Source organism: Apium graveolens, chromosome 3, assembly GCF_009905375.1.
Source record: "Apium graveolens cultivar Ventura chromosome 3, ASM990537v1, whole genome shotgun sequence".
In the NCBI taxonomy this organism is placed as follows: domain Eukaryota; kingdom Viridiplantae; phylum Streptophyta; class Magnoliopsida; order Apiales; family Apiaceae; genus Apium; species Apium graveolens.
The window spans coordinates 269,408,259-269,426,837 of record NC_133649.1 but is presented as its reverse complement, the minus strand read 5'-3'; the positions used below and the strand labels follow the sequence as shown (position 1 = coordinate 269,426,837).

Sequence of the window (18,579 nt, the reverse complement as noted above, 5' to 3'; positions counted from 1 at the left end):
TATCTTCTGCAAAAGCTCGTTGCAGTTATCTTACGAAATCTGGATTTCTAGGGCAGTTTGGAATCTTCTAAAACACAGACGCCTAAATTTACTAGAAGAAGTTTCGAAGACACATTACAAATAAAAAAATCAACTGAAATTCCTTTACACCTTTTGATAAGCATTTAAAGGTTTCTTTGAAAAAAGACATTACAAAATACAAAATTGCAGGAGGTAATCTCCAAGAAAACAGATTACAACCCTACCGGAAGTATCTGCAGGTTCATGCTGCTCTACAGATGCATTCAGTGATGTCCACCCTTTCCTCCTCTTTTTCTCTTTTTATTCTTCCCCTTCATTAGTCCTTTCTCTTCAAGCATCCTTAATTTCTGAGCTTTGCGTTCATTTTCTTTATCCTCAAATCCATCATCCAGCAGCTTCATCGTTGCAACACGTCTAGCCTTGTAAACCTGCTCATTCAGTATTGCATCGTTAATGAATTAGGACCATTTTTTACAAGGTTTTAACAACCTACGAAAGGCAAAACGAGGAGAAAAACCCTCTGGTAGCCTAGCGGGAAGCAATAAAGGCAAGGTATGCGCCTTGGCAAGGCGCATGATCACAGAAAAATTAAATATACATAGAAATAATTACTAAGTAATCAATGAACTTAAATTATAATATATCATTCAATTATAAGAAGATTAATTAGACATCGTTTAACCTGAAGGAATTACTTATCATTAAAGAAAAAGTACAAGGAGATTGAGTTGAACAAAATTATTTATCAAAAGCTTAAATCGGAATTTCTTTCTACAATTTCATACAAGTTGTTGCCTAGTCACCTATATATCTTTAAGTTGTGTTGCCACTATTGCCATTCATAAGTTGTAGTAATCCTTATATTGTGAGAACTTTATATAATACAGTATCAAACACTCACATACAATTATCAAAAATTGTCTTTGTGTATGTAAAAATGTTTGATAGCTAAGACGGCAAAGAAAACATACAGCCCCACGAAACAGGGATAACTGCTTTAAGTCCCACTAAAAATAATTTAAAAAGATCACTAAACGTAACACCAATCTGAAAACCATATGTTAAAGCCACAACTGCGACAAACTAATGTTCGTTATGAGAAAATCTACTAAAAAAAGATTAAAAGGTTTTTACCTTGGTAATATCAGATATTACTTCGTTTTCTTTGCAGTCAAACTTGTCTAATTTCTTGTTCAGCTCTGCTTCTATCCGTAGAAAAAGATCTACATCATTCTGCAGATATATTATGAGTTAAGAGTCAAGCTACACCATGTACCGTGCTCCTTAATAAAGTAGAGATTACAAGGACAATCATATAATCGCAGATTTGCAATCCTGAACTGTTAACACTTGGGTGCACATAACAATTGTAAATAGGATCAAAGTAACTAACCCTTTAGCCTTGTTCCCAAATTCAGAGTTAAACTTTAAACAAACTCGTAAGTTTCATGGAAAATCAAATTCACTATAAAATCTTACCTGCGTAACGAAGCTCACTGCCAGACCTCCTCTCCCTGCTCTAGCAGTACGTCCAACACGGTGAACATAATCCTTTGGATATCTACAGAACTCAATATTATAATATTATCAGGAAACACTGTAACTTACCTGAACTTGTACAAATTACAAACTCCAACCAAAAGAATGTTACCTTGGAATATCATAATTGATTACCAGATCCACAGTAGGAATATCTAACCCACGGCTGGCAACATCAGTTGCAAGCAATACAGGAACCTGGCCAGATTTAAATCGATGTAGTGCTGAAAGCCGTAGAGACTGAGATTTAAACGAATGTAATGCTGCTACTTCCAGGTCAAGCTCTTCCAGGATTAAACTCAAAAGATGGCAAGTTCTGCTCTAACAAGCAATCATTAAAAAGAAAAAAAAATTAGCTTCAAAATTGTAAGTGAAGAACTCTGTTAAAATATATAAACATTATTTTAGCTAAAATGAGTATTTCCAGTCATCAATTAATATAACAAATAATAAAACTACAGGAATAAATACCTGCAGGTTGATACAAAGACTATGGCAGAACGAATTTTCATGTCCTCCATTTTGGACATAATGTGCATCAGATAGACATCCTTCACGTTTTTGGGTATAAGTAGATACTCCTGTTTCAGGGATTCTACAGTCTCTAGACCTTCATATGCTTCATAGAAGTAAACCTTATTTTGTGAAAGCTCAAGTAGTGCTTCTAAATCACTTGTCATTGTCGCAGAAAATAATAAAGTTTGTCTACTCTTTGGCAAACACTGGAAGATCACTTTAAGTTCATCTTCATAGCTTGGTTCCAAAACTCTGTCTGCTTCATCCAAAACCAAAAACTGGGAAAAATGAAAAATAACTATAAGAAGTATTTATAGACCAGAAAACACTTTTTTTTTATTTTCCCCAAGTCCCTATATGTGTGACACCAAATAACTAATTTTTTTGAGACAATGGGTGTGATAATAGAGTTTATGTGGGTGAATATAAGGATATATAACCAATTAATCACACACCAAAACAATATTTCATTGGTTAATTGTCTGTCTTTTGAACCCAGAATCTTTCTAAAGGCCTTCCATTTAATAAACACAACACCTTAGCTTTGAATTTTGACAATTTACGAGACTTTGCAGGTTATGGTTTGCTCCACTTGGAAGTCTAACTTTATATTTGCTTTTGTAATACATTAAGGGTACAATGAAATTAAATCAAGTCAATAGCAACATCTTTTAGTTTACCAAAAACATCAATATATATTTTAAACAAGATTCCACGATTAAATCCGGCATACTATACGGTGCATTATTCAAACTATAGCTTATATATTACATGTATTTAGCTCATTTTCATTCACCAAATGTTGATACTAGAAACTCGTTGAAATTATCCAACAAGGTTAACCAAGTGGTAGGGGCTTGGTCACCAGGAGCTTGTCAAAAAAAGTAGGGTTAAAGATTCCCTAAATAGGGCGGAAAAGCAAAATAAACTTGGTCGAAGTTGAAAATGATTACGAATTTTGTCTTCTATAGATTGAGAAGCTACATATACACTTTAAATGTCAGGGGCTACAATTGTACAAACATAAAGATCCCTTTTCTTAAACTGTGGTAGTATATCATAGAATGGGAGCTTCAACAACAAGTGTAATATCAAGATTCTAGTACTGATAATTTTACATCAAACTCAAGCATATCTATGTCTTACCTCACTCGATAAGTAAAACGTGTAACATAAAGCTGATGAAAGACCAAATCTTGCTAATATTATACATTTCCTTAAGTTTTCAAAAATTTAGTAAAAAATCAACATTTGTACGTAAAGAACTGATCTAGAGCAATAAGTTTTAGTTTTATTCCTATTTCCAAATTATCACCCCAGTGTGTACACTCCGGCCCTAATGGTTAAGAATACATTGAGAATATAAAAATAACAATCGATAAGAAACATTATCCAAATGCATTGCAATATATACAAAATATACATAATTACATTAATACAAACAGGCACAAAAAAAAATACCTTAGTTTTGGAAAACACAGAAGCAATATCAGGATTCCCATTAATAAGAGCCTTAATCCTCCCCGGAGTAGCAATAACAATATGCGGTCTCTGCATCAACGCATGAGCCTGCGTCAACGAGTCCATTCCTCCAACCACAACACAACACCTCAAATTCAAACACGACCCGAGAGCCCGAAACTGCTCCGCAAGCTGATACGCCAGCTCTCGGGTCGGAGTCACCACTAACCCGAAAACCCCAAACGGATCCTCAGCTAACTTATGCAAAATAGGAAAAGCAAACGCCGCCGTTTTGCCACTACCAGTTTGTGCTATACCCAGAACATCATCTCCGGCAATAATACGAGGAATGCAGGAGTGTTGGACTGGAGTTGGGCTTTTAAGGCCCAGTTCTTTGCAGGTCTGCAGAGCCCAATCAGAGAGGCCCAGTTGAGAAAATGAAGAAGTGAAATTAGGGTTTGTGGATGTTTCTTTTAGAATTTGGGGCTTGGTTAGTTGGGGAAGTTGAGGTGGAGATTTAAGGGGCTGTTTGGTTGGTTTTTTGACGGAGAATAAGGGGAAGTCGTTAGCGAGTTGTTGTTCTTCCATGAAGGTGGATGAATTGTATGCAAGTGTTTGTGTGTATTTTCCGGTGGTTTTAGTTGCCGCCGTTATATTTCATGTATGAGAACTGGGAACTTGCTTAATAGGTGACCTGGGTTTTACTCATTTATTAGGCCTTGTATTTTGGGAAGAGGCCCAAGTAATATTTACTTCTATTTTCTGTTAATTGGCACAACTCATGTTACCTTTTTCCTCCTAGAAAATATGAATATGATGGTGAAATTTAGAGGTGATTTCGTGGGCATAATAAAAAATATATATATATATATATATATATATATATTTATATTTTTATTGATTCTACTTGCAATTAGTTGCAAAGTTGAAAAATAAGTAATCCTACTTTTCAAAAAAAATCTTGTTTTATATAGGGCTTGTTTGGCAATTACTTAAAAAGTAACTTATTCACTTATAAGTCCGTAAGTATTTATCGACGAGTGTTTGTCGACCCAACTTATAAGTTGAATTTACAAAGTTGAATGTTAGTAATTATTTACTTTTTCTCAACTTATTTTGATTTTTTCACTTTTTTATTAATTTTAATTTTAAAATATATGTTTTAAAATATTTTTCTAATTTTAAATCCACAAATTAAGTTGATTGTATTTAAACATTATTTATTATAAATTATTTAAATAAATAAATTATGTCGTGTAAATAAAATTATCCAAACACTTATATAACTTATATATATATCTACTTAACACTTATAAGTCAATTATTCATTTTAAATTGTAAATTATTTATTTTAAAATTTCCCGGGCACATAATGATTCATTAATTTTAAAGGTAACATTCCTTCGAAAAACTATTATAAGTTGAAGTTGTATAAAATTAATAAATTTAGATTATATTTACACTCATCCTATGTAGAATTTGAAAGTTAGTTTTCAAAAAATTACTGACTTCATATTTAGCGGATGCGAGTTACCCACTATTAAAGAAAATAAAAATTTGGCACACATTTTAAAACTCTTTTAAAATATATTTTTCTAAATAATTTTTAAATACCTTTTTAATAAAAATATAATGTTTAAACTTTTATCAAGTAAAAGAATTTAAAAATAAATTATAGAACTTTATTTTTTAATAATCTTAAAATACGTGTCAAGTAGTATGGGAAAAAAGTACCTAAAAAATTCAGTGAAATGGAGGGAGTTTACAAATTCAACAAAATTTTAGATGATGATTTAACTAACCATTTTAGCTAATTATGGTTGGAGGCTCTAAGGTTATGGTATATGTATTTTTAAATTATTTTATATATATGCAAATTTCACATATTAAATTTTTTAAATATTTAATTAAATACAAGTAAAAATAAAAAATTTATTTAATGAAAAAATATTGAATATATAATTATAATTAGACACTTATATCTGTTAAAACACATATGCTTATTTTTATAATAAAATTTTATATTTATAGTATATTACATTTTATTATATTAGATTAAATTAGATTTATTATTGTTTTTATAAATATGTAATGTTTATTAAAATAATTAATAAATTGGTTAATAAGAAAATCATATTTTGACACTTCATATAACATAAAGTTAAAATATTAAATATAAAATAAAAATTTCAACACATAGAATATGAGATACCGAATATCTAAATTTTTTGCTAAAATGTATCATGGTTGGACTACTATATTTTTTAGCTAATATGTACTCCCTCCGTCCCCCTAAAACTCGACACACACTTTAATACTCTTATTAAATGTAATTACATAAATTTTTTTTGAATTTTTTCTTCTAAATAAAAAATATAATATTCAAATTTTTATACAAAAAAGAAAATTTTTAGAAAAATAAATTACAAAAATATACTTTATAGTTGTCCTTAAAATACGTGTCAAACACTGTGGAAAAAAAACTGTAAAGAAATGAGAGAGACTTTTTAGCTAACATGTGGTGATAGTACAACATCTCCAAATGGCAAGAATCCTTAACTAAAAAGTTATCAAACATATCAAAAATAATTATTATAGATATTATGTAAAAAGTTACGGGTGAGCAAACAAAAACCGAAAAACCGAAACCGGACCAAAAAATCGAAAAATCGCACCGAAAAAACCGAAACCGACAAAAACCGTAAATGAACCGATAGAACGGTTACGGTATTACTCATATAACCGAACCAAAAAACTTTATATAATATTATATTTTCATAACAATATATAATAATAATTATAGCTAATAATATATTAATAAAGTTTTATTTAACAAAGTAGTAATAAAATTATATAGTTATATATAAAACTTTAGTTACCATAGTTACCATACAAGGCCTGATTTCATTTCAATATTAAATTGAGTATGACATTTACTATGTACGGAAGTTTGTTTTTCCAGATTAATGTTAGAAGTTTATATGTATTGCAGTGTCTAATAATAAATTTGAATAATTACTAGTTTAGTCTTCAATTCTACATTTGAAAATGGACTCACTTAATAATAAAAATATAATAGAAAGTGTATAATTTTAAATTTTTTTTTTTTTATCTTATATTTTTTCAAACTTATTATTATAAAAAATATATAAAACCGAAAAAATCGAAACTGGCAAACGGTTAATAGCATCTCCAATGGTGTTAGTTATAATTGGTTGGTTAAATTGGGTCTGTAAAATAATATGTAAAATTTATTGAACCTGTAAGATATTATGCTTTGATAGTATTGGGTGGTTAACTATATTTTAAAAATAGTATGGTATTAAAATTTTATGTTGTTATAAATAGAATACATTATTTCAATATGGTAATAAGTGATTAATATTTTTTTACAGATTTCTTACAGGTATGTAGTGGTTCAACAAATATAGTCAACCTCAAGAGGTTACTATATTTATAAATAAGGGGAATGCACCATTGGAGATGAATTTTTTTTTACATAATCTCTATATTTTTTATTTATAGTATGTATTAATGATTTTTAGCTAATGATTTTATGTGGTTGGAGATGCTCTAACCGAACCGAAAAAAATCGTTCCGGACGGTTCAGTTACGGTTTATAGGTAAAAACCGAACCGAACCGACATGTACAGTTAGGTAACGGTTTTCGGTAAAAACCAACTTACCTATGTTGACTATATTTATCGAGACCTAGTGAAATTACAGATCATCTATTATCATAATAAAATAAAATATTTTATTTATAGTAACTTGAAATAATAACAATATACTATTTTAAAAAAATAGTCAATTGTTATATTCAACCCCACCGGAATAAATTAGCTTAGAAGTTCAACTAATTTGTTCAACAAGTTTACATAATAATTATTTTATCTATCTTAGCCCACTTTTCTACGTAACGGGAGCAGCTGGAGATGCTCTTGCCATGGGATTAAGTAGATTTTCATATAAAAACTCATCTACAAGTTAAAACTAAATTTCAAATGCTGTTCTATAACTTCACCATAGAATTAAGTAGATTTCTCGTTTAAATGGCACGGGGGTACAATTATAATTACTGGAAATATATAATGTTTATTTACATTACAAAACCACTTAATCTCAGGAATTCAGTGACTTTTTTTCTCTTTGCAAAATCGAATATAAAGCTAAATAGTTTAAAACACATAACTTCACAAATCACAAGTGTGAATCATGCTACTAATTTTGTCCTCGTGCAAGTTTGGGTTACACGGTTCATAACACATTTTGATCTCTTTTAGCTTGTGATGACTGATGATTTCTACAAAGCTTAACCTACTATATTGCTTTGCTACTTTGTTCATCGGCCACATAGCAAACTACAAAGTAAAAGACAGAGCGGAACAGCCAACAAGGCAGGCCGACACCTCAAACTACTACAACAGTGCACCAGCAGTAATCTTTCTTGTTTGCATCCTTGATTTTAATTTTAAAACTAATCATCTGTACAGGTTCATTATACAGCAAACTTTTATAGCTAATTTTACATACTACAAACGAATGATTTAGGTATAGCGAGTTCCATTTGGCATAAAGCATGTTGTGGTTGAATTGCGTTGATCCTATCCTGGAAGTAGGCAATCCTCAAGATAGCAATGCAACCATAGACGATAGCATACAACAGAAGTAAAGAAATGGCAAGAAGTACCATGTAGTGATGCAGTAAACGGATAACATATACTTCAACATCTGTGCAGTGGGGCAGGATAAATATCCAATGGTTTATATCTTAACTGGTTACTGTGAGGTAATGGCCCCTCCTGAAATAAATCAAAGAACTTGTATATTAACATCTATGGTTCACCAACTGCAATTTAAACAATAATTCTAAAAGATAGATTAAAGGTTAGTGGTGAAATGATCCAAGTGAGCACAATAAAAATTTACATATATAAGCGGCCGACTACTTCAACAGGGAACAAGTGGAATGTACTATTAATGTTTATGATGTATTTGGAGAATCATTGTTAATAGAAATTTGAAGTGGTCAGAGGGGTAAACCCTTGCTATTTTCGAAGATTAAAGTTAACATTCAATTTTCTAGAATAATCATTAAGAATTTTAATCTTCTTAAACAAAGATTAACCTTGGGATTAAACTGTTTAGTAAATGAAGGAAAGAAGTGAAAGGATCAGGTATTACCTCTTCCAAATCAATCTGGAAAGGCTTCACAAAATCTTCAAACATAACTGGGGAAAATTCTTGAATTCTCTCCCCAATTTCCTGAAATTACAAAGGCATGAAAAGAGATCCTCAACCTTGATGTCACTGAAATGTTCAGTTTATAAAGCAAGCCATGACTGGCACAAAGTTTAGGCATTTGCAACGTGTTCACTCCTTACTGTTGAAATGAAAACAACTATATGGCAAACACTTCTATTGATTATTAGTAGTTCTAGAGCTGAATGATGTGGCATTGCTCATATGGCTTTATACTTATGGCCAAAGTTAACTGGCTATGTTTATGTGAATCCAGAAACCCCCATCTTATTAAATTCCTGCTTTAACCAATTAAGATTTGCCACATGGCATTTGGGATCCATTTTGGGAACAAAATTGGGACCATTAGCATAGGAATGATCAAGACCTATTGTCAAATACATCCGAACAACACAGAAACACATGGGAGGTAAAATTCATAGAGCAGCCACAACAATAGTACAAATTATTTGAATTAGAGGCTCTAGTCAATTATCTAAAATATGAAGATTATCATTAAATGCTATGTAAATATGTGTTTAAAAAAAATAGCTGGATGTCTCTACTATACCAGTCCAGTTATTCTTGACTTCTCCAGCAGTTCCTTCGCAACTAGATCCAATATATGTCTGTTAGCCATCAATCCATTCATTGCAAGTTCTTCCGTCTCTTCAATATACTGCCATCAGTTATAAAATCCATTAATATAAGCAATTCTAGTAATTGCCTTTAGCAAGTGATTAGGTTACAAGAAGATTCGGTCAACCAAACTGTCCCCGATGCTAAATTATGACAAAGGCACAATTTCCTCACTAGAAATGTTTGTACAACAATCATTAATGAAGCATCTCCATCCCGCCTTTACGACCTGTACAAAGTTCACTTGCCAAGGCCCCGTTTCATTGGTGTAAAACATCATTCTTCGGAAAATATTGAGCAAGGAAAATGAGAAATTTGTAAAATATTTTTCCAATATTAGAGAAGAGAATATTTTCCTCGCTTTATTTTGTCTATTAACATTGACTTGCAAACTATTTTCCCTTCACTAATATTCCTAACCAAACATAAGAAACCAGTAAATATTTCACGCAAAAGAAACAGAGTCTACAATGCATATATTGGCCATAAATTGTTTTTGTAGCAGCAGCGGATGATAACACGACATAACTATAAATTTTCGGTTTATATTCTCATTTGCAGAGAATAGCCTCTTGCATTGACAATGAAAGACATCATAAAAAAAGTTACCCTTGTCAATTCTCTAGTGAATAGCTCAGAAACTTCAAGAGTCATATCCGCTGGAACCACATGAGGGTCATCCCACTGAACAAAGAAAAGAAAAGGCAGTTTCTGATATATACATATAAATGCAAAAAGCATATGTTGGTCATCAATTATAGAACCCAGGGTTTCTATGTGTAGGATGATCATGGAGAAGTTTACCTTGTATTTTATCAATTCTCCATCCGGACTATCAGGTCGATCAATTAGTCCAACCCTTCTGGTCAAAGCAGTAAGCCCCAGCCTTGCATTCATTGGGCTAATAACCATTTCTCGAGCAATCTGAAGAGACAGTCCAAGGGAGTTGATTTTAAAGAACACAAATTGTAAGAACTTACATCTACCCCGACACTGGTAAAATATATATTATATATCAACACCGATGTCACTTAGAGCATCTCCAATAGGGTGCCGAGAAGGGTGCCAAATCCTATGTGGCATGGCACTCTTGAGTGCCTCCCTATTGGAGTCACAAGGGTGCCCAAGAGGTGCCAAGAGTTGCCAACTTTTGGCACCCCCTCTAAATAGAAAAAACTTAAATAGTAGCACTAAAGTATATATTATCCATACTTATATATTTTATCTAGTTTTTATAGTATTTGTTTAGAGACCATTGAGGCACCTTTCATGGGGTGCCAACTATTGGACTTGAAGGGTCATAATTATGACTTAAATGGAGAAAAAAATACAAAATTATTATTTATGATGTGTTGGACATGTTTGGCACCCTTCAACGGTACCTCTACTGGAGATGCTCTTATTACTGAGTTCAAAGTGTACCTGCAATTAACTAATACTTTCAGAAGTAATATGAATATACAACGCTAAAACTTAATTATGTTGTCAAAATATGGCTGAGGTTTCAACTGGACAGTGTGTGTACGAATATGGAGTTTCTGACAATAGTTGACAGTTTAAGAACCAAAATATATAGGTGAAAATAACTGGAAGTATGGTATCTTCGTTGCTTAAACAGAGTTATGGATATCAATAAGAAGTTAAGAGAAAATATCTTCTAATTTGGAAAGATATAAAAATCATAAAGATATGCCCCTATGATTAAAATGGCTTAGGGACAGAGAACCAGAAGAATGATTGCAAGGTCTATATCCACAACACGACTACAAAGAACATCTAGATACTGGAATTGGAAAAACGGTTTGGGATGATAACAATATACAAGCAGATACACTACCTTTGTTATCTTTTCCAAATCATCAGTTCCTCCATCAGTCACGTCGTCACCAAAGATGACTTGTTCAGCACAACGCCCACCATGAGCAACCACCATTTGCATTTTCATGTAGCCAAAGGTTGTGTACCCTTGGTCCACTGTATCTTCTCGAGGGTAAAAAACAGAAATTGCAGTTTCCTGCTTAAGTGGGTAGAACAAAAGGTCAGGAGACCCAAAAATAAAAAGTTAGATGAAATAAATATGATGAGTTGTACCTTGCCACCAGGAAGAAGCTGTGAAAATGCATGCCAGTCAAATTTAGGAAACAAATGAGCCAACAGTATATGGCCTGCTTCATGTACTGCAAGTAGTCTCCTTTTTCTCAAATGTTACCTATTAAACATAACACAAAAAAAAACTTATTAAACAGTATATCATAGTTTTAACTTTTAAGCCTAAGAAAGAATGTCAAAAGAAGACACTTACACTTTCTTCGCATTTTTGTTGTTCTTCCTCTGTTAGAAGCACACCCATTCCCTCGAGCAATTGTTTGTCCAACACATCAACTATATCTTGCTGGAAAATCTTAGAATGCCCTTTCCTGACCTGCAAATGTAAACAAAGACCAAAATAAACTCTAATTTATTCAAGCATTAACAGACAAAAGAATGAAAAACCATGATCAGTTAACACAGTTTCGCCTGAAACATGAAGCAGAAAAAAGGGGAATGGCCAAAAATAAGAGTATGAAGAACTTCACTGAGGAACACTATTACACTAGTCTACCAGATGACAATAAAGAAATAGCTTTCCACATTCTGTATTTTTTTAGAATTTCTACACAATCGATTGATAAATGTGCACAATTAAAAACAGAGCATGGGGAGCTAGATGCATACGAAGGGATGTTGATTTAAAGTTACAATGATTAATGGTGCAACATATGGAAGCTGGATAAGGCACAGCACAAATTTATGATAGACACGTTTATAATAACTTTAATAACCAACTTACAGACATAATCCCTGCTTCGTTGACAAGGTTTCTCATATCTGCCCCGGAATACCCCACAGTCCGAAAAACAAGCTGAAGCATCAAAAAGGTAGGAGTAAGCCCAAGCTAGCTGGAAAAATGCTATGTAGTCATTAGATCTTAAACAGTAATACAAGTTTCTTATTATATGTTGCACTCACAGACAGCCATATAGATTTACCAAGTAAAACTTCCTTCAAGAAACACATCAACTATTTGTAAACTCTATAGACTATAGCTAGTGTAATATATCCTTTAGTACTCACTAAATCTTAAGGAAAGATAATAAACAGATGCGAGAAATTATAAACTGATAAAGACATGAGGCTCCAAAAATTAACATTTTCAAAGTTGACGTCTTCGGCAAGCTGCTTTCCTCTACTGTGCACACCAAAAATTTGGACCCGTTGTCTAGCATCAGGCAAGCCAATGTACAGACGTCGATCAATAATTCCAGGTCGAACAAAGTCAAGATCCAGTTCATCAGGCCTATTAGTAGCACATATAAATATCACGGATTGCCTCAGTGAAAACCGATCAACACCAGTTTTCTCCTTCCTGACAAGAAAAAAAAAAGGACTTCGGCATTATTTTTCAGCAGCAAACAAAAGGGAAAAGGGATATACTCACTTATCCCACTAGGAGAGCAGCATAGGAGGAGGGTGGGATGTACGCTTAACCCTATATAAGTGAATAGAGAGGATGTTTCTGGACAATGACCCTTGGCATGTCAGATGAGAGAGTCAAACCCATGACCTATTGGTCATGAGTTGGGCACCTAACCACTGGGCCAACTCAACTTGTCAATTTTTTTCAGCAACAAGCAATTAGCTTTAATCTAATGTTCATAAATATTTGAAGTAACCATACACAAAGAAGCAGCCTAAACAATATAGTGGACACACCTAGTCCCATATATTATCTGATCCTTCATCCTTGTACTTATCATTTACCTATACCTTCCCTAAATTTATCTCACCAGTTATAATTAAATTTTAAAATGAAGTACAACTATAAGTTTATGATATAAAACAAAAACTTTCCAGACACAGGTCCGAAAGACAATTATATATACCAAGTATAAAACATATTGTTTCTATTAAAACTTTGACTGCACATTACAGCTGCAGTTATTCTAATATATTGTAGTGTAAATTTTTTTGAAAAACCTAGAATTTGGTGTCTTACCACACTACCGCCATTAAAATATATTTTGGGGATCTATCACTAAAATAAATGTGTCCTGAGACATAGTTTCTTAATTGATTTTGCAGTTAAAATGTATTACTTATTATTTTAGTTTATTCATTAATATGCTAATCAAACGAAAGCTCAGAATATATTTTTTTAGCAAATCAAACAACTCAGGAAGGCTTAGAAAAATAGAAGCCTTGTTTTCAATTGCTGTATGTCATTCTGGAGTAAATGAAATACTAACTCTCCATCAAGCTGCGCTACCAAAGCTTCAAATGTTGCTCTTCTTCGTGGATCCTGTCTTGCATGCCTCCCAGCAATAGCATCTATTTCATCAACAAATACAAATGCAGGAGCCTGAAAACAGAACACAAAATTATATTTAACTTGGAACCTGTAATTCCTCATTAAAGGATAATATTTCAAGAGCATTTATGTTTTTACATAGGTGCTTCTTTATCTCTCCGTATTAATAATCAGATTATAACCCTAGCATCTATGAGTGGCTTCTCCATTTGATCCTCATACATGAACTAGTTAAAAACCGAATTTCCTGTGTGCATATTTTTCAAATTGAATCCTAGGTCAAAATGAAAGCTCTAGCTTACGAGTCTTACACCTATCAGGTGTAATTACTTTGCATAAGCTTTAGCAAAATCCTCCCAATATAACCTTTCAACTAAAACTTAAAACCCATTAACCAATGAGTCTAAATCTTCAATAATCCAGTATAAACAACTAAATTTATTAATGGAAACTGCATAGCATGCAAGAAATATAACTTACGTTTCTCCTTGCAATAGAAAACATTTCATTAATACGTGCAGCACCACTTTTTTCACTATCTGTAAACTCAGCGCCAGAAGCGAAAACAAACGGCATCCCGCTTTCTTTAGCAAGTGTCCGTGCAAAAAGTGTTTTGCCTGTTCCTGGAGGACCTGACAGAAGTACTCCCTGAAATCAACATTAAAACAGAGCTCGATCAAACACAGATTAATCGTGTTTCAAAGCTTCGGAATTTGATTGCTAAACTTGACCATTACCCGCACAAACTTTACTTCCTTTTCATAATACTGCATTGGGTTACGCATGTAAATCATTAATTCATCCAGGAGATCCCAGACATCACCGCCTAAAACTACCTCTTTATACGTGGACTTCGTTTCAGCAGCTTCTCCAACTGGCTGAGGGGGTAACAGAATATTGAGATCAAATAAACATGTTGCTTAAGCTTAACAAATAAAGTTTGCAGTAGAAAGCAATATATACCAAGATAAAGTTTTCAGCATAAGCCATGTCGAAAAGTTGATTGTACTTCTTATAAAGAAATCTCTTATTCGTAATATGAAGAAGCATCACAGCTTCCCTAATAAACCACAATATCAATATTCCAGGTAGTAAAGCGATTGCAACTTTAGAAAGGTAATGGCTTTGCCGTCTCTGAAGGAGATCTACATCAACTCCGGAACTTGATATCATCTCAAACAAATGTGGGTCGAGTGGAATATTAACCTGAGTGATGGGCATATGCATTAGAATTATCAAGGTTACACGCAGATATACAGATCCTTTTTCTTCACTACACAGAATTGGGATATGAATCTCACAATATATTCTAGTGGGAATCCCTCCTTCATGGTTACATACAACCTTTTCAGGTCCTCAGTGAAGACAACAGCTTCAACCTGCACAAAAATTAAAAAATAAAAATAAATGCTACCCAACAATGGCTTCTGAAGGTCAAAAACTATGCAACCATATCCTAATGTTCTACTAAATACTAATACACTGCAACTATGACTCTCTATTCCAGCATTTAGACTAAATTGCTACTTACTTTACGAAGCAACCTGAAAGCATTCTGGTTCATCCTAACGGCTAACGCCACAAAAGGGAGTAAATTCTAATTTCACTTTTCACATATTATTAATTTGAAGCAAATGCAGGTCTTTGTTACTTAGACTCTTTGGTTTCAGCCACCATACCTGTATCGGGGCCTTTGGTTGAACTGTCGACACTCTGACAAACTCAAAGACCAGATATGAGATGATAATAATGCAAAAAAGAAAAATACGAAAAGAAAAAAAAGAACTTTTAACAAGAAAAAGAAATAGAGTAGATGAGAAGAATACCCCTAATCTACAAAGTCCTAACAGAGTCATGCTTAGCTTCAGTTTTATTGTTAACTTCTACTACAAAATTTTCTTTAAGATACTTGTTTATTAATAGACTATGTTGTATCCCCCTACTTGTGTCCCAAATTTTCATAAAATTCCGAGTTCAACAAACTGTACTCGAGTCCAAGTAAGATAGATGCAGGTGCCCTTATATGTAATCACACATGCACAGAATTACTCCGGAGGGTCTCAAATAATTGTCGACATAAAATTTTTATCTGGCCATTTAAGAAGCAAACATATTATCTCAGAGACTCCAACAACTGTCCTAATTATACATTCGCTTTTGTGTTTCATATGTACAAAAAAATTTAGATGATTTCCATTAGGAATTTTCAGCCACGTTTTTTCCATTTATATGTACACTTCAAAGAACTAATTTTTTTAATTCCTTTCTTATAGTTTATAATTAAAGAAGAGGAAGCCCAGGTATGTAGCACTGGGAAAATGATTTAACCTCAGAGCAATCAAGTTTCTGAAGAAAATAGGTGTAAGGAAGTTTCGGACGATAACGCCACCAACGCTTAGAAATCCACAGAGCCCTCGTCCCTTGTGCATCTCGAGCCTTCTCTACAACGTCTTTGCGGAGACTATTCTCGACCTCTTTCATGTCAAATTCAACAACATACTTCGCATTTAACGAATCTAGTTGCTCGGATAACTTCTCCTTCCTAAGAATTTCTTTCCATGTTTGAAGTCTTTCCCGCCATGTCCTTTTATTTTCCTGATTTTGATCTGCCAGAGACATTTGCATGAAGTTGAATAACTGAAATTTCCCACTTAATACTAGACAGAAAATACAAAAAACTAACAAGCTGACATAGATAAATGCCAAACTTTTCATATTGTCTCATCAACTATAGTTCTAAAACGATCAGTACTCCCACAGAAATTCCTTTTTTTTTCCTTTTGGGAGCTGCTCCATCCAACGTGATAATAAGAGTTGCGTACAGTATAAGATTTGCATTGGCAAGTTCATGGTCCATGTGTACAACAGGTACAATATTTGAAAGCTGTCTAAAACCCCGGGTATAAGCTTCCCAGTTTGCAAGGAAAAATATATGTATGCTTGAAAATATTAATGCAGCCAACCAGTTAAATTAAAAAGATACACAAAGGACAAAACAGAAGAAAAATAAATCAAATTTACTCGTATATCTATAATTTTAAAAAACAAATATCTTGAATACTTCTTTGACTTTAGATTCCCGAATCTTCCTTAAAAAAAGTATGTACCTATGCCCGCAATCTATATTTGGCTCCAATATATTTTTAGCAAGAAGTTAACTTGCATAAAAGAAAAGCAGATAATAATTGTTTTCCAGCTGCAACCAGAAGCAAACTTAGCAATAACTGGATATGCTAGCATCATAATTCACATACTAGCAAGAACTGGTTTCATAAGCAGTATCTTTCCCCCAGATCATATATATGTTGCAAAATTAAGAGCAAAACACCAGCACTAACTAACCCGAAATTTCCAAATCTCCTTGCAGAGACTTACTGTCTCCTGCACTCAACTCCCCGTCATATTTAATTGTCTGTTTTTCGTAATTAATTGGAGTCTCAACATCATCATCATCCCATGCATCTTCCCCGACATAGGAACTATCACGGGTAATTGTCCCATCTGGTTCTTCAATGAGCTTCTTCAATTTGAGGCCTTCTGGAGTTGTTTTCCTCCATAACCCTTTCTTGTACCTATAAGGTTTTTAGGAAAATATAGACCGTTGAAAATTTAAAAAAAAAATATTCACCTCTGATCCAATCCATCTAATACCAATAAACAATTAAGCAGTACAGGAAGGGATTTTTAAGTTTGTCAATGATCCATGTCATGCTGACTCCCAGAGGTTTACCACGTCCAATAGAGCAACCCAAGTTGATGAAATTAACTTTTAAAATCAAATAGAAGCATAATAAGAGTTAAATGGGGTAAGCTTAAATCTTAATAATGTTTCACTGCCTAATTAGTTAATTTTTTTGAAGGGGATCACTGATTATTGTCGGAAAAGAGGAACAACTAATGCTTCTAACGACGACGAGTAACATATAGAAATGCAGTTACCTCCTAATGTTAGTGGGAGTTGGTTCAGGAATCAAGGCCTCCATATACGCCTCGGTGAGTTCTTCTTGTTGACGAGCAAGGAAAGGAGCTCGAACCCCGGTATAAATTCTTCGACAAGATAAAACTACAATAAAAACATAAAGTACCAATGCACCTAATCTCTTAGATTCCCAGCTCTTAATATCCTGAAAAACAACCAAATAACGCAAACTACTCATATTTCCTCATCACCTACCCTTACAGCAATGCAAATTAACATATCATTCATTAAAAACAACCACATTTTAAAACACAAGCACAAAGAAACACTAAATTACACTACATAAAACATAAAGAAATTGACCTTCCATCTATCCCATTTATTCCACCGAATAAACTGAGGAAGTACACGAGCCCTAAACGAGTCGAACTGAGCCTGGCCCTCATTTGCAACCTCCTTAGCCCAACCGAAAAACCCGAAAAGCTGAGCATTAACAACATCAACATCAAAGCCAGTTTCTTTCTTGACAGACTCCCCAAATTTCTTGAAAAATCTATTAGACCCCCGAAAAATCGACTCGTTAAAGCGTAGCCAAGGAGAATCCTCCGACCCATTTCCGTCAGCAGATGAGTGGACTCGGAAAATGGGTCGATAACGCCTGTAATTTGGTCTAAGGACAAGAAATAATTTGCGTTTGGGGGTTTTAGCTGAATAAATGGGAAATGAGATAGGGTTGGTTTGAGAAATGGTAGAAGATGATGAAAGGTGGTTCATTTTGTGAATTTGATATGGACAAGTTATGGATTGAGCGAGCAAGCAAGCAGGCCACACTGCTCTATCCCCCACTCTTTTTTCCCCTGAATTTCTTCTTTTTTTTTGGGAGGTTATTGAACAA

The 18,579-nt window shown here is 33.4% G+C and overlaps 2 protein-coding genes across 3 annotated transcripts; both read right to left on the bottom strand.

Annotated features, from left to right (window-relative positions):
• Nucleotides 1-121: 121 nt before the first annotated feature.
• LOC141713309 (DEAD-box ATP-dependent RNA helicase 36) lies at nucleotides 122-4,262 on the bottom strand. Its single transcript, XM_074516663.1, has 6 exons — nucleotides 3,538-4,262; nucleotides 2,032-2,354; nucleotides 1,673-1,876; nucleotides 1,501-1,582; nucleotides 1,156-1,254; nucleotides 122-449 (listed from the first exon to the last, which is right to left on the bottom strand). Exons 1-6 carry the CDS (start codon nucleotides 4,123-4,125, stop codon nucleotides 285-287), a joined length of 1,461 nt encoding a protein of 486 aa, XP_074372764.1. The 5' UTR covers nucleotides 4,126-4,262; the 3' UTR covers nucleotides 122-284.
• A 3,467-nt stretch (nucleotides 4,263-7,729) lies between these two features.
• Nucleotides 7,730-18,555, bottom strand: LOC141713308 (ATP-dependent zinc metalloprotease FTSH 12, chloroplastic). 2 transcript variants are annotated; one of them, XM_074516661.1, is made up of 19 exons: nucleotides 18,048-18,555; nucleotides 17,705-17,889; nucleotides 17,108-17,337; nucleotides 16,094-16,371; nucleotides 15,067-15,144; nucleotides 14,729-14,971; nucleotides 14,503-14,643; nucleotides 14,246-14,413; nucleotides 13,704-13,816; nucleotides 12,607-12,823; nucleotides 12,248-12,319; nucleotides 11,713-11,839; nucleotides 11,509-11,618; nucleotides 11,255-11,431; nucleotides 10,222-10,341; nucleotides 10,027-10,101; nucleotides 9,350-9,457; nucleotides 8,722-8,802; nucleotides 7,730-8,339 (listed from the first exon to the last, which is right to left on the bottom strand). In XM_074516661.1, the coding sequence occupies exons 1-19, from the start codon at nucleotides 18,456-18,458 to the stop codon at nucleotides 8,262-8,264; spliced, it is 3,012 nt and encodes a 1,003-aa protein (XP_074372762.1). In that variant the 5' UTR covers nucleotides 18,459-18,555; the 3' UTR covers nucleotides 7,730-8,261. The 2 variants fall into 2 exon arrangements, with proteins under 2 accessions (XP_074372762.1, XP_074372763.1); XM_074516662.1 differs by lacking the exons at nucleotides 7,730-8,339; nucleotides 8,722-8,802 and having other exon boundaries at nucleotides 9,344-9,457; nucleotides 11,509-11,620; nucleotides 11,715-11,839.
• Between the last annotated feature and the right edge of the window lie 24 nt (nucleotides 18,556-18,579).